The sequence below is a fragment of the Thalassophryne amazonica genome, chromosome 16 (assembly GCF_902500255.1).
Source record: "Thalassophryne amazonica chromosome 16, fThaAma1.1, whole genome shotgun sequence".
NCBI lineage: Eukaryota > Metazoa > Chordata > Actinopteri > Batrachoidiformes > Batrachoididae > Thalassophryne > Thalassophryne amazonica.
The window spans coordinates 40,534,302-40,560,577 of NC_047118.1; the positions used below are offsets into that span (position 1 = coordinate 40,534,302).

The window sequence follows — 26,276 nt, forward strand, 5'->3', positions numbered from 1 at the left end:
GGGAATGTTGTTAAAGTTGAGGGTCACATGGATTCCAGTCAATATAAGCAGATTCTTGAGAACAATGTTCATGAATCAGTGACAAAGCTGAAGTTGCACCGGGGCTGGATCTTTCAACAAGACAACGACCCTATACACTATTCAAAATCTACTATGGCATCCATGCAGAGGAACAAGTACAACGTTCTGGAATGGCCATCTCAGTCCCCAGACCTGAATATTATTGAAAATCTGTGGTGTGATTTGGAGCTGTCCATGCTCGGAAACCAACAAACCTGAGATGTTTTGTAAAGAAGAATTATCCAAAATACCTTCAACCATAATTCAGACTCTCACTAGAAGCTATAGGAAGCATTTAGAGGCTGTTATTTCTACAAAAGGAAGCTCTACTAAATATTGATGTATTTTTTTCTGTTGGGGTGCCCAAATTTATGCACCTGCCTAATTTTGTTTAAGGAATTATTGCACACTTTCAGTAAATAACTAGAAACTTCATTTCACTTCTCAAATATCACTGTGTTTGTCTGCTATATGATATATTTAACTGAAATTGCAGATCCAGACAACCAATGATTTATAAAGAAAAAAACAAATCCAGTGAAACAATGCAGTTCTATTGGAACTTCATTGACATGCAGGTTAACAAATGAAGTGATGATCATACAAAAATTCAATATCTTGGGTTCATACAGTCTGCATTAAAAAGGAATCAAAGTAAACACCATCAATGCCTTTTTCGTTATTATTTTAAGATATCTTTTTATTATTTTTTAAGTTGCATCTTTCATTACGTAATTACATAATCTTACTGTTACATAATTACATTACCATTACATAATCTTCCATTATCTTCCATTACCAGCATTTTCTGTGTTGAGATTTGGAATAAAATGGCATTTCTGAATAGAACCTCTTCTTAGGGTGTGTTGAAGTCCACAACTGTGCTGTTGTCACACAAACACAAAGAGCTGCATTGTTGTGGGAAAAAAAGAAAAGAAAAAGGAATATGAACCCGGGTTGTTTAAATAATACATCCTTGATTGTAAACTCTGATGGAAGCCGCAGCAATGAAAAGTGTAACTTCATGGAGCGTGATGTTGCAGCGCTGAGTGATCCTTATAATGGTGATATTGAGGACTTGGTTAAGGATACAGCTGCGGTTACTATGAAACCCTAATACAAAGACATATATCACATTTCAATTGGTCACACACCCTTTGAGCTTGGGTGACCTTGATAGGTCAAACTCAAGGTCATAACTGTTGACCCTGTTCAAACAATTTGGAGCAACTGGCCACTGAATCACAAAAAAGCACACTGAAGATCCCTGGATCAAGGCCAGTGCCATCCATGCCCAAAAAGTACACCTGGAGCTGTCAGAAAGGGCACCCGGTGTACAACCTGTGCCAAATCAAAATACAGACCCCCCCACTGTGGTGACCCTAAGCAGAAAAAGCCAAAATAAATTTGTTAGGTGTCAAACATGAAAAGGTGCACTGTAATCTTGAATGTTCAAATTAATTAAAACAAATTAAGTAGTGTAAACTCAAAGTTTGAAGAAATCGTTCTTCTTTACTTAAATATTTCAAGTTTGTGTAACATGGTCTTGCTTTTTGAGCAAGCTAAACTCAGAATTTTTGATTGAGTTGAGTTGTATCAAAGTAAGCAAAACTTCAAAGCATAACTTAAACACAATGTAAAATAATTAAGTCATTATATATGAAAATATCTGAGGTAATTAATGAACCGTTTAACAGGGGTGGTACCCAAGTGGTTAGTGTGCTTGGTTTCAGTGCAGTAGGTTCCTGGTTCAAACCTCACCCCTGCCACATTCCTCCATGTAATGTGGAGTTGTGTCAGGAAGGGCTCATCACTCACTCATCTTCAACCGCTTATCCGTGATTGGATCGCAGGGGCAACAGCTCTAGCAGGGGACCCCAGACTTCCCTTTCCTGGGCTACATTAACCACCTGTGACTGGGGGATCCCGGGGCGTTCCCAGGCCAGTGTGGATTTATAATCTTTCCACCTAGTCCTGAGTCTTCCCTGGGGTCTCCACTGTAAAACTTGTTCCAGCTCAACATAACAGATCCACCTCACATCTGCTGGCAACCCCAAGTGAAAAACAACGAAGCAGCCAAAAAGACTTTTACTTAGTGAGTCTTTAATTTAATTATAATTCTGAAGTACAAGTAGCATTTAATCAAAACTTTTAAGTTCTGTGAACAATTGACTTTTCAGTTTATGGACTCAAAAATTTTGTGGCAACTGATTGCCTCAGTATTTTTGAGTTCTGCCAACTTGTTCGGGTTTACAGTGTGTGGGTGTTGCACACACTTGAGGGCCCATTCTAATTTAACTGTGCTTCCATGGACAAACAAATATCGTATTCCATTTTGTTTGTGCCTCTTGTGAAAAATCTGGCACAGCTTCTGTGCGACAGTTTTCAGATGATGTATGAACAGACTGATTGATTGATTGATTGATTTTATTTGTGTGACCCGAGGTCACCCTGCTCAGCGCGGCACTCTCCTTGGATCAACATCTAAGCTATTTTGGCATTGTGGGATAGCTCGCCGGACTACTTTCGCCTGACCCAGCGATGAATTTGCCGACATCAGAAGATGCTGCTGGATGAGTGTATTGACCTTCGGTCATTTAGGCGTAAAAGCACACGAGTCACACAAGTTCTTGTGCCAAATATACTCCTGATGTTTTTGTTACCCATGAAAACGCACTTGCATCGCAGGTCTGGGAACTACTTTTTGCGCAGGAATTCATCAAGCACGTCGGCCGCGGGCGCATACTAAAACAGAATACCCAGAAACTGGTTTGTTGTTCGGCCAAAACGAGAGCGTCCACTTTTTGAGAGTGCCTCGAAGTAATAGCTGACGGTGAACTCCATCACCTGACCGAAGCTAGAGGGGCATTTTGACCCAGCAGGCTGCCGGTGCTGCCGGGGTGCAGGCAGACGTACGTGCCGTCAGGAACGCGCTCGGTGCTGATGCAGGCTGGAGGCGGGACTTCGCACATCAGCAGGTGAGCCATTTAATAGTTTGCCTGCTTCGGCAGAGGAGCGGTTTTTTTTTCTCTGTCTTATAGATCTGTGGATGTTAAAAGGCATTAGCCGCGTTTTTTAACAGGCGCGACGTCGCTTCGCTGTTTTCCAACAGATGACGGATTGACGTGTGTCGTGACGCAATTAATGACAAACAACCTGCAGCTTACGTGAGTTAAGAATCAAACATAGCTGTTAAGACTTGAACTTTTATTTCTAAATCCTAATGTGTTCGTATGGGGGATGAATGAGTGCATGCCTAGACGTCATAGAATAGCAGTCCATCAAGTGGTATTTTTAAATGATGTATTTATTGTGAGCATCATTAATAATAACAGTTAACCAGTTATGCATTGGAGTAATTTCATACAGTAAGATCTGGCTGTAAATTATTTCTCAATGACTGTCTTGAAGTGTCTTAAACGTGTTTAACGGATGTAAATGGTTTAAAGACTGGCTATTTTTCCGGCTGAAGACACGTGAGCACATTTTCGACAGTGCTTTGTTCAGTTACGTTTTCACACAGGATGGACAAATATAACTTAAAGTAACCTTGACCAAGAAGCCCGGAAAATTTCATCACAGACAGCGTGTGACGTCATGGCCAATTGAAGGCACGTGATCACAAATTCCATCCAGCGCTGAAATTATTATTATTATTATTATTATTATTATTATTATTATTATTATTTTATGCAAATAAACATTTACAACAAATATGGCGAGAAAAAGCAGTTAGTTCTCCAGTTTGACATAGAGCCAGAACAGGCTACTTCAAAACAAAGAAGTTTAAAATAAATAAATAAATAAAATCGCAGTTATATTGTTGTTGCACTAGGAATGTTTGGATATTTCAAATGAACTTTAATGACACATTGTTAAAGAAGAAAAAAAATCTTTTTTAAAAATCTGGTTTGCTAAGAATAGTTTCACAAAACTGTTTAATATTGAAGCAGGTGAGTCCATTGAATTCTTCCAGGGTTGCCAAGGAAACTGAGGATGGGAGTAGGATGGTGAGTTCAGGGACCATAGGAAATGAAGGTTCACACAGAGACTTACGAGGTCTGTCAATAAAGTATAGGTCCTTTTTATTTTTTCAAAAACTATATGGATTTCATTCATATGTTTTTATGTCAGACATGCTTGAACCCTCGTGCGCATGCGTGAGTTTTTCCACGCCTGTCGGTGACGTCATTCGCCTGTGAGCACTACTTGTGGGAGGAGTCGTCCAGCCCCTCATCGGAATTCCTTTGTCTGAGACGTTGCTGAGAGACTGGCGCTTTGTTTGATCAAAATTTTTTCTAAACCTGTGAGACATATCGAAGTGGACACGGTTCGAAAAATTAAGCTGGTTTTCGGTGAAAATTTTAACGGCTGATGAGAGATTTTGAGGTGATACTGTCGCTTTAAGGACTTCCCACGGTGCGAGACGTCGCGCAGCGCTCTCAGGTGCCGTCGTCAGCCTGTTTCAAGCTGAAAACCTCCACATTTCAGGCTCTATTGATCCAGGACGTCGTGAGAGAACAGAGAAGTTTCAGAAGAAGTCGGTTTCAGCATTTTATCCGGATATTCCACTGTTAAAGGAGATTTTTTTTTAATGAAAGATGTGTGGACGGATTGCAGCGTCGGCTTGCAGCCGCTGCAACGCTCCGCCACAGGAAAAACACCTCTGTTGGAAGCCTTAAGGACAAGTTGGAACATGTCCAGCTGTTAAACAATTTCTCATATACTCACTCCACTGAAAGCCATCAAAAGCCGCCTGGATTTTACAAATGGTTATCAACACAGAGGTGTTTTTCCTGTGCCGCCGCACGTCTTTCATTAAAAAAATCTCCTTTAACAGTGGAATATCCGGATAAAATGCTGAAACCGACTTCTTCTGAAACTTCTCTGTTCTCTCACGACGTCCTAGATCAATAGAGCCTGAAATGTGGAGGTTTTCAGCTTGAAACAGGCTGATGACGCCGCCTGAGAGCGCAGCGCGACGTCTCGCACCGTGGGAAGTCCTTAAAGCGACAGTGTCACCTCAAAATCTCTCATCAGCCGTTAAAATTTTCACTGAAAACCAGCTTAATTTTTCGAACCATGTCCACTTCGATGTGTCTCACAGGTTTAGAAAAAATTTTGATCAAACAAAGCGCCAGTCTCTCAGCAACTTCTCAGACAAAGGAATTCTGACGAGGGGCTGGACGACTCCTCCCACAAGGAGTGCTCACAGGCGAATGACGTCACCGACAGGCGTGGAAAAACTCACGCATGCGCACGAGGGTTCATGCATGTCTGACGTAAAAACATATGAATGAAATCCATATAGTTTTTGAAAAAAATAAAAAGGACCGTTACTTTATTGACAGCCCTCGTATACTGTTGTCTATAAATCTATTGACTTGAAAATCAACAAATAATGGTAGTTCAGCATAATTAAATGTTTTTTTTTGTCACACATTTGTAACATTAGTTAACCATATAACAACACAGCACATAACCATATAACCTATCATAAATGTAAAAACAACTTCAACATGTTCTCATTAATACTAGGACTAGTGGGAAGTTCACATATCTTCGCCAGAACCTTCTTGATTTTCTCGTCAGACTCGGCCCAAGTTTCTCCCGGTGACTCTTCTTATTCCATTTGGATTGACCTTCCAAATGTTCCGTTTTGTCTGTGATGGTCAGCAGACTTTCTAAATGTCCACCTGCATTGAATTGCAGCGCTCTGCTCGATTAGCCATGTCAGCTTTCAAATCATCCACATCGTTTTGTGTAAACTGCAGCCTCGTTTTGATTTCCTGTAAGTCCCTTGATACTGCACCCAGTCTGGCTTTAGTGGACTCCATGATCATTTGGACAAATCCTTTAAAGTTTTCCTGTTAATTGTTTTAGTAGAGCCATGAACATGTCCCTTTGCTACTTGCAGCATTTCGGTCACCTGAGAGAGCAACACGTACTCCTCATCCAGTTTAGCCTTTATTTTAGCTTCTTTTGGTGGCATTTTCTGCTGCACAGTTAACTTTCTTGCCCCGCTGCCATTTATCATCGCAGCAAGTTGTAGCTGTTAGCCGCCGGACCGCTATCAGTGCTGCTCGTTGTTAGCTAACTAGCAAGCACAACTCTCTTCCTGACACTCCTTCTCATAAATTTCTAACTTTAATTTTGGGAATTCTGAGCCCTCACCCCCAGAATATTTTTTAAAACCTATTATTATGGTGTATTGACACCACTGATACAAACACACAAATACAAAGTCGAGTTATTTGCCATTACTTATGACACTGAATAAACTAATTCCTTTGGGCTTAGCTTGTTTGCACTGGGTAACCGCAGAAGATCCAGGTTTGCATGTGGTTTTTGATGCCCTTCTTCCACACGTCCTGATGTACAAGAAGACTGAGTCACAGACCTTCTTGCTGGAAGTCCAACAGTGCTAACCACTGCACCAATGTGCCACCTGCTTATGTCACTGAATACATACCTCTGACAAAACATCTTCCTCAGACATAAGTGTAGTTCAGTTTTGCAGATCAGACTTTGCTGCAGTTTTCAGCCACTTCCTTCCCTGATTTTCACTTACTGGTCACAAATAAAACTTCAAGCCCAGGTTGTCTTTGTCTGAAATACAGTCAGGAATGCAGCAATGTTTGGGCATGTTTACTTCCCATCAATAACTGCAATCCATTCTGTTACCAACAAATGCGAGTATCACATCATTGCTATCCTCAAACACGGGCACAGACGCGTGTGTGTAGAGACATACAATAGATATTATACAAATAATGAATGCTTATGAGTTCAGCGGTACAAATATTTCATGACATGAAAGATCCATCTTTCATCTCATGAAATATTTGTACCATTGAACAAATCTTGTTGAATGGAACATTCCATCTTTCACCTCATGAAATATTTGTATCATTGAAAGAATGAAAAAACATTCATTAGTTTTTATATAACTGCTAAAATAGATCCTTGTCATTTGATATTTTATTAATTTATAAATAGAAAATGGACTTACATTTTGGTGTTCCACTGATGCTTAACAGTCCAATATGAACTTTAAATAGGAGTCCAAACTTGCAATGATGTAGTCCGTGATACTGTTCTCTGACTTCGTGTACTTCCAAAAAAAAGACTTTGTGTAGTTCCTCAGTCCAGTGAAAAATCACGTCAGAAATTTGTGCAGCTCTTCATGCCTCCAGACAGCTTACAGCGGAGTGGATTTGGGTTTTTTTTTTGTGTGTGTGTGTGTGTGTTAGACGAATTAGCACCATCAGTTAGCTCCTTCAAATCGTCGTCCGTCAGCAAAACAAATGCCACCTCCACGTGTGGGCAGGGTTCGCAGCGTGCAATGGAACAAAATGTATGGAACCAAATTACATGCTACACGCAATGCAACACAAATAGGAAGAATAATCTGTCACATGACATACAAAGCACCAATCACATGACAAGCATCCGCTCAGCCGCTGTAAAAAATCAACTGGCTGCTGATCCAGTAATGTTCTGCACAGACTGCCAGTGAAGCACAAAGGCCCCGATGGAACAGTTGTGTTTTTTTTGTTTAGGCTGGTCACGTCACATTCCTGTCAGTGTGGGACTTGAAATTATTGCGTTACCTGGAGACACTGAAGTGTTTACAGGTTTGGCCCAAGACCAGACTGCATTTCTACTTAGCAGTTTGCTACTGCAACTCTTGTTGCAAATGTTAACATAGTTACCGTAAATTGACTCTGAACCCCATTGTTTGTATTTGTCTCTGGTGGACACTATAGATCCTGTTTTATATGCCTGTAAAAGACAAACAGAAGCCTGTTGGATGTTTTTCGCTGGAGGGGACACTGGGATACTCGTTTATGGTCTCAGTGAAAGCTACATCTGACTCCACAGCACTAATGGAAATGCATCCCAGATGCCTAATGGGATTCTGTACTGGACCATTATGGAACCCAGTCAGCTTTAAATAAACCACACGCGATGCTTTGGTTACTCTGGTGTGTAAATGCATTCTGTGTGAAGTCATGACACAAAGGTGGAGTTGGACACCTTGACTGTGTGATATTTGATTATAAAATAATAATCAAAATGATAAAACACTGGATTTTCACTGCTCTGAATTTCAGTGCTGGAGTGAATGGAGAGCTTTTAAATTTGAGCTAAATTTTTAAAGGATTTTAAATTGATCATGTAATGAAGGACACCAAGCGTCCTAACACATTAAAAAAAATATTCATAATAAAAGGTATTGGAGGGATGATGCATAAAGTGCACGCACATGATATTATAAGAATGACAATCATTTCAAGATAGAGGAACAGTAGTAGCAAACAGACTGTGTGTGAGAACTGGACAAAGACTGCGTGACACCGCTCATTGGTTTTCTGTAGATACGGGTGGAGCATGGGTGACTCGGTGTGTGATGATAGAAGCCTGAACACGCCCCTCTCTCCAAGTCCAAAGCACCAGTTAACAGAATAATCTAGGTTTGGGTGTTTATTAAATCATATTTTTGGGGACTGCACGGTGGTTCTCATAATGGTTTAGTTTGGTGTGGACAGTAAAAGTTATGAGCTGCGTATTTCCTCTGTAATTGTACATTAATTGGTAGGGATGTGGATCGTACAACAACTCACGATTCAATTCAATTCCGATTCTTGGGGTGATGATTCGATTCAGAATCGATTTTCGATTCAAACAGCTCTGAGAAATAGTTATATTACTTAAAAAATGTTAATGTTTAAGAAAATGCATCTTTACAAGGTTAATCAAGTGATTCTAGATGTAAATTTACTCATCTGCTTTGCTCGTTCAGAGTTGGCTGGCAGTTTAGCGAAGCCCTGGTCAGTCGTCGGCAGATACCGCTGCTCCGCTCCTTTTAGCTCCGGGTCATAGTGTAGCATGTGGGCTTGCGGAGTTGAAGTGTTTCCGAAGTACTTGACTTTCATTTTGCAGATTTTGCACACTGCATAAGTCATGTCAAGCTCCTTCTTACGCAGCAAATACTAAAATCCAAAATGCGCTCAAACATTTGCCTTCAGCAAAGACGGTGCTGGCTGAATTAGCTCTTCGTCCGCCATGCTAAGCTACAGCTCACGAATGTTTGAAGCACGCCGGACCCTCCCCTCGCGGGGACGCTGTAGTACGGAAGCCGTTGCCTGACAAACAGTACAAGCAGCGAGTAAGTACAAGAATGAAAATGTAAGAAATGTTTAAAAAAAAAAGCTTTTTAAAAATCAATTCTTGGACATTTTGGATCTATTCAGAATTGTCATAAATAAGAATCGCGATTCGGACGTGAATCGATTTTTTTTTTTTTTTTTTTTTTCTTCCCAGCACCCCTATTAATTGGACCTACCTACAGCTGCTAAAAGTGATAACACTGTCAGCATACAGCATTAAATAAGACGACTTTCACTCAGTGTGAATATTGCAACAGGGATGTCTTAGATGATCTGTAAGGACATTTCACCCACACAGCAACAACACAACAGTGAGCAGCCAGCGGACTCCAAGTCCGAGCTGTGGTCGGAGGGTATGAGAGGAGGAGTCACTGGACTCAGCAGCTGTTACTCAGTGCAACCACATCCACAATACAGAACTTTATGGCTTAAAACGTCTGAAACAACGAAGTTAGAAAAATAAAATCCCCGCCCTCATATAGAGAGCAAAACTGTATTTTGTACCAGGCTGTAAACATGTTTAATCAGGCTCTAAAGTTGGACATTTTAACATGGACTCCTATGGGAATGTGTTTTGTTTTGGAGCCATCCTCAAGCAAATCAAGATACTACAAGAAATCTGACTTCAGCACTGTGCCAAAATACGCCATCAAAGCTCACTTGGTAGAAACACTAAAAAGGCAGATATTAAGGTCGCCCTATTTACTGTGGCTATCCAGGAAGTGTGGTTTTGAGCTACAGTGATGTTGATACACTACATTTTAGTCCATTATGTTGTCACCTAAGGTGCAATAAAACTTTTATATATTATATTGTCAAAATATGAAATACAAAGCACCTTATATGTGTGGCTCTGTACCTCTGTATGTGTGTCCACATAAACTTACACCAAACATGATGGAAAAACTGCAGCACACTCTTCTTAACATAGTGTAATTTCTGCTAAAGACAGGTGATGTGCTGATAACAAACTTATCATGATGATATGCCGATGCCAGAAGATGGTTTTGTTGTGTATTACAGAAAATAGTTAAGAGATGTTTAGAATGACATGTTATGTGCAAAATGTGTGTTTTCTTCAAAAAAAACAACTGTAAGGCCAGAATTTAGATTTAAGGGTTTAATTTGAGTAAAGCACTTCATTTTTGACAAAAATAAATATTGGATTAAAAACCAAATGTAATGGGCAAGATGATGATAATTTGGGTTTTACAGGAGGGGTAAATTTTCATGACTCAGGGCCTGATGACCCAGAGGTGAACTCGCAGGTTTGGGGATTTTCCAAAAATTGAGCTCATTGCACCTACATATTGCTGGAAAAAAATGATGTTACTGTGACAGTCATTATTACTGGTGTAAGATTTGCTCAGTTTGGACAGGCCGCCACTTTGAATGGAGACACTGACCCCTGAAATGTATAAAAATGATTGTCATCCTTTGTGTATTTGAAGTGGCCCTGGTGTTGCCTCCTTTTGCCAGCAAAATAAAAACTGTTGCTTGGAGACTTGAGTCTGACTTTTCTGAACACCTTTAAGAGGATATTTTTAATAACTGAGCACAGCTAAAACACGTAGACTCTCGTACTCGCCACTGCTCAGAAGCTGCGGTGGCCTCTCTTGGTTGGGCCGAACCACTATTAAGATTTTTAATATTCTGTGTGCATCCACACTCTGGCCTCATCACCAAGAAGCGATCACTACACCTAAAGTAGTCCCACAGAAATGAATAACTGCACTGCAAAACAACGCATGACTTGCTGATGTAATAATTTGACAATGTTTTAAGTCACACGAATGGCAAAAATTTCAACTAAATCAACTCTCTCACTGATGCATGCATGTGGCTTCGCACCATGTTGGATGTCTTCTTGTTTACATCCGGGAAACCTCGAAAGTAGACTGGCAGCCTTCCCAGAAGCCCATCTTGCAGCGATGACTGCAGAACACAGTCAGAAGCTGCAGGCAGTGTGGGACTTTGTCCTAAGTCCCCACGACATTAGTTGATCTGTAAGTTCCACAACAAGCCATATTAGTACAAATATTTTTGTAATACAGTAATGACAAAGGAGCCATTTGGTCATCCTCGCGTTAGCATCACACTATGTGATGCTAGTGACTTCTAAACAATGTTTTCAAGACGTGTGATTAAATCTATTGTGAATCGCTGCTTTAAGGCGTTCACTGTGGTCACATCGTCACCCACAATCTGAAAAAAAACCTCAACACTTATAAATTATGGGATCACCACATAGATCCAGTATGGATCTCCATTTTGATTTGGCACAAGTTTCATTCCGGGGACCCTTCCTGACACAACTCCACCTTACATGGAGAAAAAGCAGGGGTGGTCTTGAACCGGGAACCTTCTGATTTCAAAGTAAGCACGCTAAGCAGTTGAGTTTATTTCTACTGTTACCTAAATCTTTTTTTTTTCTTTATGCTTGACATTAAGGGCATTAAGGTATTAAGTATTAGTATTAGTAGTAGTATTAGTATTAGGTATTAAAGGCACTGCGCTGCGGTGGTTTGAATCATATTTGTCTAATAGATTACAGTTTGTTCATGTAAATGGGGAATCTTCTTCACAGACTAAAGTTAATTATGGAGTTCCACAAGGTTCTGTGCTAGGACCAATTTTATTCACTTTATACATGCTTCCCTTAGGCAGTATTATTAGACGGTATTGCTTAAGTTTTCATTGTTACGCAGATGATACCCAGCTTTATCTATCCATGAAGCCAGAGGACACACACCAATTAGCTAAACTGCAGGATTGTCTTACAGACATAAAGACATGGATGACCTCTAATTTCCTGCTTTTAAACTCAGATAAAACTGAAGTTATTGTACTTGGTCCCACAAATCTTAGAAACATGGTGTCTAACCAGATCCTTACTCTGGATGGCATTACCCTGACCTCTAGTAATACTGAGAGAAATCTTGGAGTCATTTTTGATCAGGATATGTCATTCAAGGCGCATATTAAACAAATATGTAGGACTGCCTTTTTGCATTTACGCAATATCTCTAAAATCAGAAAGGTCTTGTCTCAGAGTGATGCTGAAAAACTAATTCATGCATTTATTTCCTCTAGGCTGGACTATTGTAATTCATTATTATCAGGTTGTCCTAAAAGTTCCCTAAAAAGCCTTCAGTTAATTCAAAATGCTGCAGCTAGAGTACTGACGGGGACTAGCAGGAGAGAGCATATCTCACCCGTGTTGGCCTCTCTTCATTGGCTTCCTGTTAATTCTAGAATAGAATTTAAAATTCTTCTTCTTACTTATAAGGTTTTGAATAATCAGGTCCCATCTTATCTTAGGGACCTCGTAGTACCATATTACCCCATTAGAGCGCTTCGCTCTCAGACTGCAGGCTTACTCGTAGTTCCTAGGGTTTGCAAGAGTAGAATGGGAGGCAGAGCCTTCAGCTTTCAGGCTTCTCTCCTGTGGAACCAGCTCCCAATTCAGATCAGGGAGACAGATACCCTCTCTACTTTTAGGATTAGGCTTAAAACTTTCCTTTTTGCTAAGGCTTATAGTTAGGGCTGGATCAGGTGACCCTGGACCATCCCTTGGTTATGCTGCTTTAGACGTAGACTGTGGGGGGGTTCCCATGATGCACTGTTTCTTTCTCTTTTTGCTTTGTATGCATCACTCTGCATTTAATCATTAGTGATCGATCTCTGCCCCCCTCCACAGCATGTCTTTTTCCTGGTTCTCTCCCTCAGCCCCAACCAGTCTCAGCAGAAGACTGCCCCTCCCTGAGCCTGGTTCTGCTGGAGGTTTCTTCCTGTTAAAGGGGAGTTTTTCCTTCCCACTGTAGCCAAGTGCTTGCTCACAGGGGGTCGTTTTGACCGTTGGGGTTTTTCATAATTATTGTATGGCCTTGCCTTACAATATAGAGCGCCTTGGGGCAACTGTCTGTTGTGATCTGGCGCTATATAAAAAAAAAGTTGATTGATTGATTGACATATTAACCTCACATTAAATATATTGTTATAGTAAAATTCTAATATAAATGGATGGAAATATTATATATGCAATTACAATATATTAATCTTAGTTGTTGGCCTGATTTTTCATGTTTTTATTTAACTTATTTATTTTTAGCAGGGTTTGGAGACCATGTTTGTTTTACTTTCTTCATGAACAGTGCATGTTTGGGGCAGATTACCTGTTTTAACATGTTCTCACGTCTTGCCTCTAGGATGAGAGCTAATTATTCAACAGTTTACCCCCCCCCCCCCCCAACAAAAAAACAAAACACCAGCACCAACAAGCAAAATGTAATTAACTGATTCATGAACAAACTGTGTAATACAGAATGTTTTCCTTAATTCATTCCTTTGTTAATTTAAAAAATAACACATTTTTATTAATTTGTGCACCCAATATGCCAAGTTGTCTTCTTTTCTTCTGTTTGTGAAGAGGTGTGGTTTGTAGTGAGTGCAGCTGCAGCTGGATAACCATCATTTACTTTTTTAACCTACTGATTTTTCCCTGCGGCAGCACAGTGGATTAGTGGTTAGCACTGTTGCCTCACAAGGAGGGGTTCGATTCCCGCCTGTGGCTTCTCTTTGTGGAGTTTGCGTATTCTCCTCGTGTTTGTTTGTGTGGGTTCTCTCTAGGTGCTCCGGCTTCCTCCCACATCCAAAGACATGCAGGTTAGGTGGACTGGAATCTTTAAAGTGTGTGTGCAGGTGTGAATGTTTGTTGGTCTATATGTGGTCCTGTGACAGACTGGCGTCCTGTCCAGGGTGTACCCCGCCTCATGCCCTATACCTGCTGGGATAGGCTCCACCCCCCGCAACCCTTAATTATGGAGTTCCACAAGGTTCTGTGCTAGGACCAATTTTATTTACTTTATACATGCTTCCCTTAGGCAGTATTATTAGACGGTATTGCTTAAATTTTCATTGTTACGCAGATGATACCCAGCTTTATCTATCCATGAAGCCAGAGGACACACACCAATTAGCTAAACTGCAGGATTGTCTTACAGACATAAAGACATGGATGACCTCTAATTTCCTGCTTTTAAACTCAGATAAAACTGAAGTTATTGTACTTGGCCCCACAAATCTTAGAAACATGGTGTCTAACCAGATCCTTACTCTGGATGGCATTACCCTGACCTCTAGTAATACTGTGAGAAATCTTGGAGTCATTTTTGATCAGGATATGTCATTCAAAGCGCATATTAAACAAATATGTAGGACTGCTTTTTTGCATTTACGCAATATCTCTAAAATCAGAAAGGTCTTGTCTCAGAGTGATGCTGAAAAACTAATTCATGCATTTATTTCCTCTAGGCTGGACTATTGTAATTCATTATTATCAGGTTGTCCTAAAAGTTCCCTAAAAAGCCTTCAGTTAATTCAAAATGCTGCAGCTAGAGTACTGACGGGGACTAGAAGGAGAGAGCATATCTCACCCATATTGGCCTCTCTTCATTGGCTTCCTGTTAATTCTAGAATAGAATTTAAAATTCTTCTTCTTACTTATAAGGTTTTGAATAATCAGGTCCCATCTTATCTTAGGGACCTCGTAGTACCATATCACCCCAATAGAGCGCTTCGCTCTCAGACTGCAGGCTTACTTGTAGTTCCTAGGGTTTGTAAGAGTAGAATGGGAGGCAGAGCCTTCAGCTTTCAGGCTCCTCTCCTGTGGAACCAGCTCCCAATTCAGATCAGGGAGACAGACACCCTCTCTACTTTTAAGATTAGGCTTAAAACTTTCCTTTTTGCTAAAGCTTATAGTTAGGGCTGGATCAGGTGACCCTGAACCATCCCTTAGTTATGCTGCTATAGACGTAGACTGCTGGGGGGTTCCCATGATGCACTGTTTCTTTCTCTTTTTGCTCTGTATGCACCACTCTGCATTTAATCATTAGTGATCGATCTCTGCTCCCCTCCACAGCATGTCTTTTTCTTGGTTCTCTCCCTCAGCCCCAACCAGTCCCAGCAGAAGACTGCCCCTCCCTGAGCCTGGTTCTGCTGGAGGTTTCTTCCTGTTAAAAGGGAGTTTTTCCTTCCCACTGTAGCCAAGTGCTTGCTCACAGGGGGTCGTTTTGACCGTTGGGGTTTTACATAATTATTGTATGGCCTTGCCTTACAATATAGAGCGCCTTGGGGCAACTGTTTGTTGTGATTTGGCGCTATATAAAAAAATTGATTGATTGATTGATTGAGTAAGCGGTTAAAGATGCGAGTGTGATTTCCCCTGTAATCCCAAGTGTGCAGAAGGTCCCACTTCCTAAAAGGGGGCAAAAAGGGCTCAAAATTGTCTGCCTGCAAGCTCTCATACGTGTGTCAATTTGACAGTCGGCCCTTAACTTTCATGCACTTAGCGTGGCCGTGCTTCAAAGCATGTGAGTCTGTGAGGGTGGATATCGGCACTGGGCCAATGACACCCTCCACAAGTGGGGTAAACCACACAAGGTCATTGTTGAAAGGGCTGGCTATTCAGAATGCTGACATATACTGTGTGGACATGTCTCAGAGCTTACACAGATGCCCAGATATGTTCTGTAGCTGCACGTGTACCAGACGTAGGACTGTACAGTCAGAGAATTGTTAGACATTTGGGATATTTAACACGAAATCCCTTCTTCTTTGTCTTTCGGCTGTTCCCGTTAGGGGTCGCCACAGCAGATCAATCATTTCCATCTCACCCTGTCCTCTGTATCTTCCTCTGTCACACCAACCACCTGCATGTCCTCTCTCAACACATCCATGAACCTCCTCTTTGGTCTCCCTCTTCTCCTCCTGCCTGGTGGCTCCATCCTCAGCATCCTTCTCCCTATATACCCTGGGTCCCTCCTCTGCACATGTCCAAACCATCTCAATCTCGCCTCTCTGACTTTGTCTCCAAACCGTCCCACTTGAGCTGTCCCTCTGATATGTTCATTCCTAATCTTGTCCATTCTTGTCACTCCCAAAGAGAATCTCAACATCTTCAGCTCTGCCACCTCCAGCTCTGCCTCCTGTCTTTTTGTTAGTGCCACTGTCTCTAAACCATACAACATAGCTGGTCTCACTACTGTTTTGTAACCTTTCCCCTTCACTCTTGCTGATATTCTTCCGTCACAAATCACTCCTGCCACCTTTCTCCACCCACTCCACCCTGCCTGCACTCTCTTCTTCACCTCTCTACCACACTCTCCATTACTTTGAACAGTTGACCCCAAATATTTAAACTCATCTACTTTCACCACTTCTACTCCTTGTAACTGCACTATTCCACTGGGCTCCCTCTCATTCACACACATGTACTCAGTCTTGCTTCTACTGACTTTCATTCCCCTTCTCTCCAAAGCATATCTCCACTTCTCCAGACTAGACTCAACTTGCTCTCTACTCTCACTACAGATCACAATGTCATCTGCAAACATCATAGTCCATGGGGACTCCTGTCTGATCTCATCTGTCAACCTGTCCATCACCACTGCAAACAAGAAAGGACTCAGAGCTGATCCTTGGTGTAATCCCACCTCCACCTTGAATGAGTCTGTCATTCCGACTGCGCATCTCACCGCTGTCACACTATTTTTGTACATGTCCTGCACTACCCTAACATACTTCTCTGCCACTCCAGACTTCCTCATACAATACCACAACTCTTCTCTTGGCACCCTATCATAAGCTTTTTCTAAGTCCACAAACACACAATGTAACTCTTTCTGTCCTTCTCTGTACTTTTCCAACAGTATTCTCAGAGCAAACATTGCATCTGTAGTGCTCTTTCTCGGCATGAAACCATATTGCTGCTCACAGATCTTCACCTGTTTTCTAAGCCTAGCTTCTACTACTCTTTCCCATAACTTCATGCTGTGGCTGATCAGCTTTATGCCTCTGTAGTTACTGCAGCTCTGCACATCACCCTAGTTCTTGAAAATAGGAACCAGCACACTTCGTCTCCACTCCTCAGGCATCCTCTCACTTTCCAAGATTTTATTAAACAATCTGGTTAGAAACTCTACTGCCATCTCTCCTAGACATTTCCATGCCTCCATTGGAATGTCATCTGGACCAACTGCCTTTCCACTCTTCATCCTCTTCATAGCAGCCCTCACTTCTTCCTTGCTAATCTCTTTTACTTCCTGATTTACTCTCACCACATCATCCAGCCTTTTCTCTCGCTCATTTTCTTTATTCATCAACTCTTCAAAATATTCCCTCCACCTTCTCAGCACACACTCCTCACTTGTCAGCACATTACCATGTGCATCTTTTACCACCGTAACCTGCTGCACAGCCTTTCCAGCTCTGTCCCTTTGTCTGGCCAATCGGTACAAGTCCTTTTCTCCTTCCTTACTATTCAACTTCTTGTACAGCTCGCAATATGCCTTTTCCTTTGCTTTTGCCACTTCTCTTCTCGCCTTACGCCGCATCTCCTTGTACTCCTGTCTACTTTCTTCATCTCTCCGACTATCCCAAAACTTTTTCGCCAACCTCTTTCTCCTTATGCTTTCCTGGACCTCTTCATTCCACCACCAAGTCTCCTTGTCTTCCTTCCACTGTCCAGATGTCATACCCAGTACTGCCCTAGCTGTCTCCCTCACCACATCTGCAGTACTTTTCCAGTTGTCCAAAATTGCTTCCTCTCCAATTAGTGCTTCTCTCACCTGCTCGCTAAATTTCACACAACAGTCTTCCTCCTTCAGCTTCCACCATCTGATCCTTTGTTGAGCTCTCACTCTCTTCTTCTTCTTTACCTCTAAAGTCATCCTACAAACAACCATCCTATGCTGTCTAGTGACACTCTCTCCTGCTACCACCTTACAGTCTGTGATTTCTTTTAGCTTGCATCTCCTATAAAGAATGTAGTCCACCTGTGTGCACCTTCCTCCACTCTTATATGTTACCCTGTGCTCCTCCCTTTTCTTAAAGTAGGTATTCACCACAGCCATTTCCATCCTTTTTGCAAAATCAACTACCATCTGTCCTTCCCCATTCCTATCCTTGATACCATATCTACCCATTACTTCCTCATCACCTCTGTTCCCTTCACCAATATGCCCATTGAAGTCTGCTCCTATCACCACTCTTTCTTTCATGCTTGGGCACACTCTCCACCACCTCATCTAACACACTCCAGAAATCTTCTTTCTCCTTCATCTCACAACCTACCTGTGGGGCATATGCACTGATGATATTCATCATCACCCCTTCAATTTCCAACTTCACACTCATCACCCTGTCAGACACTCGCTTAACCTCCAACACACTTTTAACATACTCTTCCTGTTGTGAAAGTGTAGTGACACGGACCCACAACAGGGGGCGCAAATGAACGGCCAATAGATGAGCCAAAAAGTAACAATTTAATGTTGTGAAATGTGCACAACGAATATACAGACAATCTCAGAACATAATTACAGTCAATCCACAAAGGTGACGTGTGGGCAGGCTCGAGGATAGAAGACGTCTGTCCTGAGAAGAGCCGGAACCACACGATTTCCGCCGCCACAGAACCTGGTGAATACTGGAGCCGCCAAGTCCCGAATTCCCAGGTGATCACCGTCCCCAACTGTCGGATCTGGTACTGCTGGCGAGAACAAAGACAGTCAAGTGTGGGTGTGTGTACACCCAGTAACAACAACGGTGGGAATGCCACCTCCACCTCTCACTCAGAATGCTGATGTATTTACAGTAATCCCTCAGAGGAAAAGAGTGCCGTCCTGCACTCACTCAGCCTCCACAGGAAGAGGGACCGGTACTCCTGCAAACACTCACAATATACAGCTTATAGGAAACACAAATGGCTGAGGATATTACCTCCAATGAAGTATGATATCTCGGCAATGAGGTGGAGATGACATCTGGGTTTTATGGAGTGAGATGATGAAGAATGAGTGACAGCTGTCAGGAAGTAATGAGTAACAGCTGTCACTCCCGGCTGTGTCCGTGGCGGCAGCGCCCTCTCGTGCCTGAAGCCCACACTTCAGGCAGGGCGCCCTCTGGTGGTGGGCCAGCAGTACCTCCTCTTCTGGCGGCCCACACAACACTTCCTTTAAAATGACCCCAACACCATTTCTCTTCCTGTCCTCACCATGGTACAACAACTTGTACCCACCTGCTCCTGCTCTTACTTCCCTTCCACTTGGTCTCTTGCACACACAATATGTCTACCTTTCTCCTCTCCATCATATCAGCCAGCTCTCTCCCTTTACCAGTCATACTACCAACATTCAAAGTCCCCACTCTCATTTCCACCCTTCTAGTTTTCTTCTCCCGCTGTTCGTGGCAACGTTTTCCTCCTCCTCTTCGTCGCCTTCACCCAGCAGTAGCCCAATTTCCACCGGCACCCTGTTGGGCAATAGCACCGGTGGCGGACGTTGTTAACCCGGGCCGCGACCGATCCGGTATGGGAATTCCATTCTGAGTCTGCATAGTTGGGTTGGCTTGTTTTACGCCGGATGCCCTTCCTGGCGCAACCCTCCTCATTTATCCGGGCTTGGGACCGGCACTCAGAATGTACTGGCTGCACACCCCATGTGGCTGAGTTATTTAACATGAAATCCCAAACATTTGAAACATTTAAGAGGTCATCAAATTAAATTTTCCAGAAATTTTTTAAGATTCTGCCCCAGTGCAGTTCCTCCTGACCCCAGCTTGGAGAAGACTGTCACACAAAGCCGCTTGAAGAACTTCGTTGAGCTTCACAAGGAATGGACTGAGGCTGGAGCCACCATACAGACGTGTCCAAGAAATGGGTTAAAAATTTTTCATTCCTCGTGTCAAGCCACTCCTGAACCAGAGAACATATCAGACACATCTTACCAGGGCTAAGGAGAAAAAGAACTGGCCCATTGCTCAGTGGTCCAAAGTGCTCTTTTCAGATGAAAGTAAATTTTGCTAATTTGGAGCTCAAGGTCCCAGAGTCTGAAGAAGTGGAGAAGCACAAAAACCCAGTTTTCTCTAAGTCCAGTGTGAAGTTTCCACAGTCGGTGATGATTTGGGGAGCCATGTCCACTGTGTTCTCAAGTTTAAAGTCAATGCAAACGTCTACCAGGAGATTGTAAAGCACTTCAGGCTTCCATCTGCTGACAAGCTTTGTGAAGATACTGATTTCCTTTTCCAGCAGAACCTGGCACCTGCCCACAGAACCAAAACTACTCGTAAATGGTTTGCTCACCATGGTATTATTGTACTTGATTGGCCAGCCAACTTGCTTTACTTGAACCCCATAGACCCCTTGTTCTGATGGGGGGCAAAGATCACAGGGTGTGGCCAAGGTTTTGTCTGTACTGAGGTTATCAAACTTGAGTTCACCTACTAAATTAATTTATATTATCACACTCACTTGACAATATGGATTTCTTTGGATGAACCCAAAGGAGGAACCTATCATGTAAAATTTTCCAACCCCCCCAAAAAAAACGGGGTGGTGGGGGTCACTTTATTCTTTAGGGCTGAGGGGGCTCAGCCTTTCTTAGGTACAAGTAGGTGGGGCTCTAAAAGATGTTGGGAAGAACTGCCACAGAGAATCGACATGGTACTGTCAAGAGGAAAAGAGCGACACCAAATCCAACTATACAGACTAACTGAAGGCTGCTATCAAAGTAGCCTGGGCTTCTATAACACCTCAACAGTGCCACAAGCTGATCGCTTCCAACCCAAAATACGGGGGATATAGCGATGAGCCTGTCAGTCCGTCTGCCCATTTGCACTTGTTGGCGCAATATCTCAAGAACCAGTTGACCAGTTTCATTCATAGTTAGCATAAGGGTGTAATTGGGTGATTCCCTGACACCAGTTGATTACGGTGACCTTAGGGTCAGTTTCAAGGTCACAGTGAGATATTGTCATAGTCGCCATTATTATTGCGATATCTGAAGAACCAGTTGACCAGATTCATTCATATTTAGCGTAAGGGTGTACTTGAGTGATCCCCCCCGACACTTTGTATTACTGATATGTGGGGACCGGTGGTACGTCCTCTCCCGATGACGCTTGTGTTTTTTTTTGTTTGTTTTTTTTTGGGGGGGGGGGGGGTGATCTCATGAAATATTCTATTACTTTTTTTTTTAGTTGTAGGCTGTCATTATCAAAATTAGAAAAAAATAGAGTATATAAAACTTTCACTTCTAAATAACTGACAAAAAAGTCTTGACGTTTTTCACCTTACTTTAATTTTTTGAGATGCCGCTGCATACCATGTAATAAGAAATGAGCTGATCGATATCGGCTTAGCACCACCTGTCTAGCCCTACTGGTTGCAGAGGTATCGTGGAAGATGTATTTTGGTTACTGTACTATTCAGAACTTTGACAGATCTGCTCTGGAGACACTTGCCCGAGACATATTCCTAAAAAGCTAGATAAAATTCAGCTCCAGTATTTCTGGGTTATCTCACTCACACACACAGGTGATCATAGTACTCTGCACAGTTCCCCATGTAAATGTGGTTTGACGAGGAGTTTCCCACGGAGGTACTCCCTCAGATGACTCAGTGATTGCACAGTTATAGTAGCGATGCTCTCATATTGTTTGAGATAATAATTATGAAACATGAAGATGTTGAGTCCCTCATTATATGCTGCTGTGCCACACAGCAAGACAACAAAATTATGAAATCCAGTTGCACCACATAAATTTTCAATATCTGTCACCTATGTTGTAGCTGTGAGTCCAAATTTTGCAGCCTAAGTGTAAATCGATGTCATTGATGCGAAATTCTTAACCACTCCAATCTCTCTTTGCATTTGCAGTTTGTAGTCACATGACATGCAGCAGACATTTAGAAACTGTCTGAACAGCATGTTGCAGCCTGGTTGGTCAATGCATTTCAAAATTGTTCAAACTCTCTTGTTGAAATTGCACATCCATATTAATGCTGAAGGTGTTTTTAAAGAAAAACAACCTGCAATATGTTTTACTCCTGTCTTCCTTTGTTAATCCTGTTTTCTGAGGATTCTGTTTATCTTGGTTTGCATTATATTTTGGTGGATTCTGTTTTCTTTTGGTCTCTTCCTGGTTTGAATCATCTTTTTGTCTCATCTTAGTAAACCTCTCGCTGCCATCGCGCTTTGATGCTGTACACGCTGTGCACGTGTGTCTCGATCTCCTGTAATTATGACATTTTATCCCCTGATGCTTTAGACCTGGAAACTTCTACCTCTTAACGTGTGTGTGTGTGTATGTTTTAAGTGGAGAAAAGCACTTTATCTAGTTTGAAGAAATATTCTGTGTAAATGTTTCTTTTATTTGCACTTGTTGCTTAACCTTTTTTTGTTCCCGTTTCAGTTCCTACCATACGTGACACACAGGCCCGCTGCTCCGCAGGATGCTTTAGTGTGAAGATTTTTGAGTCTCACGTATTCAGATCTCTGCAGGCCTCTCCGAGGTACAGTTACCCTGAAACTCCTCCTGCATGTCCCTGCTTTTATTGGATCATATTCTTGAACTTTAAAGCTTTAGTGTGTAGAAAGTTCATTATTTGCTGGGACCAGGGCTTAAGTGCAAACAGGAACTGTCATTTCTACATTTGCAGTGAGGTAACGGTATTAGAAGGCTAGCAGGTTTTCATCCAGGATGTCTCTGTACATTGCTGCATTCATCTTTACCTCAATCCTGACTAGTCTCCCAGTTCCTGCCGCTGAAAAACATCCCCACAGCATGATGCTGCCACCACCAAGCTTCACTGTAGGGATTGTGCCTGGTTTCCGCCAAACATGGCGCCTGGCATTCACACCAAAGAGTTTAATCTTTGTTTCATCAGACTGGAGAATTTTCTTTCTCATGGTCTGAGAGTCCTTCAGGTACATTTTGGCAAACTCCGGGTGGGCTGCCATGTGCCTTTTACTAAGGAGTGGCTTTTGTCTGGCCACTCTACCATACAGGCCTAATTGGTGGATTGCTGCAGAGATGGTTGTCGTTCAGGAAGGTTCTCCTCTCTCCACAGAGGAACACTGGAGCTCTGACAGAGTGACCATCGGGTTCTTGGTCACCTCTCTGACTAAAGCCCTTCTCCTCCTATCGCTCAGTTTAGACAGGCAGACAGCTCGACAGAGTCTTTCTATGATGGAGGCCATTGTGCTCATTGGGACCTTCAAAGCAGCAGAAATGTTTCTTCCCAGATTTGTGCCTCAAGACAATCCTGTTTGAGAGGCCTACAGACAATTCCTTTGACTTCATGCTTAGTTTGTGCTCTGACATACTGTCAACTGTGGGACCTCATATGTAGACAGGTGTGTACCTTTACAATCATGTCATGTACATTTTTTTTTTTAATTGCAAAAATCTCAAAGCCTTTTTTCACATTGTCATTATGGGGTATTGTGTGTAGGCATTTTGAAGAAGAAAAATGAATTTCATCCATTTTGGAATAAGGCTGTAACATAACAAAATGTGGGAAACGTGAAGCACCGTGAATACTTTTCAAATGCACTGTAATGTGGAATTGCATCAAGAAGGACATGTGGGGTTTAAAAGAATATATTGTCAAACATGCTGATGCATATTGGATCTGCTGTTGCAACCCTGAGAGTAAAAAAAAAGAAAAAGGGAAACACTCAAAGAACTTAGTGTTGTTGTTGTTGCTACTATTATGAGGTGCAATTGAGACGTTTTGAGGCTGACACAGAAAACGTAGGCTGCGGTTCTCCATCTTTATCATTCTAAGAAGCCAACATTTCTCAAGAATGTGTAAAAAGTAGCATTGTAAGAATCGTTCTTTTTCCAGCAGAATGTTTTGTTTTTGTCAGTCATGCAACATTTCACTTGAGTAAAATTACTTCAGTTGTGTTGGCCCAATTATTATCAGTGTTGGTGTTTGCATAGTGACCCCAAGAGGCATATGGGGTTTGGCATCAAAAAGGTCAACGTCAGTGGAGTGTACTTTGTAAATATCTTGAGTGTAATAAATAATTTTTAACTGCCTAATTGTTACCAAACGTATGTGTGTTATGCATGGTGATCCCAAGAAGCTTACTGTCTTTGGGGTCAAAAGATTGTCAGTGGACTGTATTTTGTAAAATATTGTGAGCACAATCATGTCTTTAAGTGCCTAATTGTCACCAAACTTGGTCTGTGTGTTAGGCATGGGGACATGTCTATGTTGAGCCTCGATGATGGACATCATGATGACGTATAATTCAGTTAGGTCGGGACACACAGGAACTTAATCACATTTGTTGTTGTTGTCATTTGCCTCTCCAGCGTATCTTCCTGCCTCCCGTCCTGACAGCAGGTTTGCAGCATCATGGGAGGCGTGGCGTTGGACGTGGGTGGACCAGGAGTGAAGGCTCCAGATGGTGGGTGGGGCTGGGCAGTGCTGTTCGGCTGTTTCATCATCACAGGCTTCTCCTACGCTTTTCCTAAAGCAGTCAGTGTCTTCTTCAAGGAGCTGATCAGGGAGTTTGGGGTGGGCTACAAAGACATGGCATGGATATCTTCCATTCTGCTGGCCATGCTGTATGGCACAGGTATGCTGCCACTTGTGGATAAAAGAGCAGAAGCACCTGTGGAATTCAGTTTAAATCGGTGTGTTATCTTACTGAAGGTTATTTCAGAGCAGCAGTTATATAAAATTGTTCCCACTGTATTGATGTTCTCACATACAGTCTTGGTCAGAATTGTTGGCAGCCTGAAATTTAAGTTTACAGAATTTACAATATGTCCAGAAATAAATGGAAATGAACCAATTTTGTGTAATTAGAATATTGAATGACATGTTCAGGCGTTGAATAACAACAAAAAATGATTTCATAGAGTAAAGAAGAGTTGGAAGTGTTCAGGGATGGATGTGTGAACACTTCCAACTCACTGAATATATCTTTGCTGGGATAGGCTCCAGCCCCCCATTACCGTTCATTAAAATAGAAAATGGATGGATGACCATATCTTTGAGTTCATTTGCATCACTTAAGAAATACAAACAGTATAGTAGTGTATTGTGAATCTGTCTCTAGTGAACTTTTCTAAAAAAAAACAAAAAACAAAACTGAGTGACCACTCTGGAAGGAAACTAGTGAGGAAAGCCACCAAGACACCCAGACAACTCTGGGTGAGTTATAGACTTTTGTAGTTGTGTTTATAGAAGCTATGCATATAGTGTAACGTTTGTCTTTCATCACCAATTATACAGCTTCATGGTGAAATGGGGTAAAGAAGGATTTTCTTAAAAGGAACACACACAATTTCAGCTGCAGTTTGCCAAAAGGCACATGGGTAATGCAAACTTAGATTTGATCTGTTTTCTGGGCCTGTATTCTGCTCCAACATGAAGCTGTGAACAGGGATGCAAGATGCAAATGTTGCACCATTCCCAGTTTGTCCACTCTCATCCACAGAAGCCTGTAATTCTTTCAGAGCTGCCATGGGTGTCTTGGTGGCTTCCCTCACTAATCTTTTTTTTTTTTTTTTTTTTTTTACATGGTGAGGAAAGCCACCAAGAAATGCAGTTATAGGCTTCTGTGGCTGTTGATCAGACAAACTGCGCAAAGTGCAACTTTTGGTGGAGAGGCAGTGGGAAGGCTTTACTTCAAACGTTGTGAAAATTCATATGCAATTTTCTTGAAAGCAAATGGGAGGTTTGATCTGTTTTCTTGTTAAGTCCTGCTTCAGTGTATAATATGATACAACAGGCAAAAGTTCCACTAGGCCCAGTTTCTCCAGTCAGTCTAACTCATGATGGGTGTCTTGGTGGCTTTTTTCACGAGACTCCTTTTAGTATAGTCCCAGAGTTTTTGAGAACTGCCTAATCTAGACACATTTACCAAATAAACAAAAAAAAATTAAAATTGGTTTACTGGAAATTAAACAAAAGCTGTCACTAGCTGTCTCACATACACAAATAAAATGTCTATTTTATTTATTTATTTTACTATATGAAAACTTTATTCAATAACTTTGGACATTTAATAAATAGTCTGATACAAAATGAGTTCATGTGAATTTACCATTGTACGTATTTCAAGTTCTGTACTGACAGGAGTGTCAGCGATTCTGACCCGGTCTGCAGCTGTACAAGCTGGAACAAAATGAGAGTTTGTGCAATCCATCACGTGCAAGTTGGTCACTCTAATCTAGATCCTT

General features: G+C 41.9%; 1 protein-coding gene across 4 annotated transcripts in view; it reads left to right on the forward strand.

Annotated features, from left to right (window-relative positions):
- The first annotated feature begins 2,932 nt into the window (after positions 1 to 2,932).
- Positions 2,933 to 26,276, forward strand: part of si:ch211-234h8.7 (uncharacterized protein LOC561627 homolog) — a 33,730-nt gene continuing 10,386 nt past the window's right edge. Inside the window, exons 1-4 of one of the 4 annotated variants that reach the window (XM_034190249.1) lie at positions 2,933 to 3,038; positions 3,143 to 3,227; positions 22,485 to 22,584; positions 24,399 to 24,664. In XM_034190249.1, coding sequence (XP_034046140.1) covers positions 24,442 to 24,664 — 223 coding nt within the window. In that variant the 5' untranslated portion in view covers positions 2,933 to 3,038; positions 3,143 to 3,227; positions 22,485 to 22,584; positions 24,399 to 24,441. The remainder of the gene's footprint in view (positions 3,039 to 3,142; positions 3,228 to 22,484; positions 22,585 to 24,398; positions 24,665 to 26,276) is intronic. The other 3 variants (XM_034190251.1, XM_034190253.1, XM_034190252.1) reach the window with 3 other exon arrangements.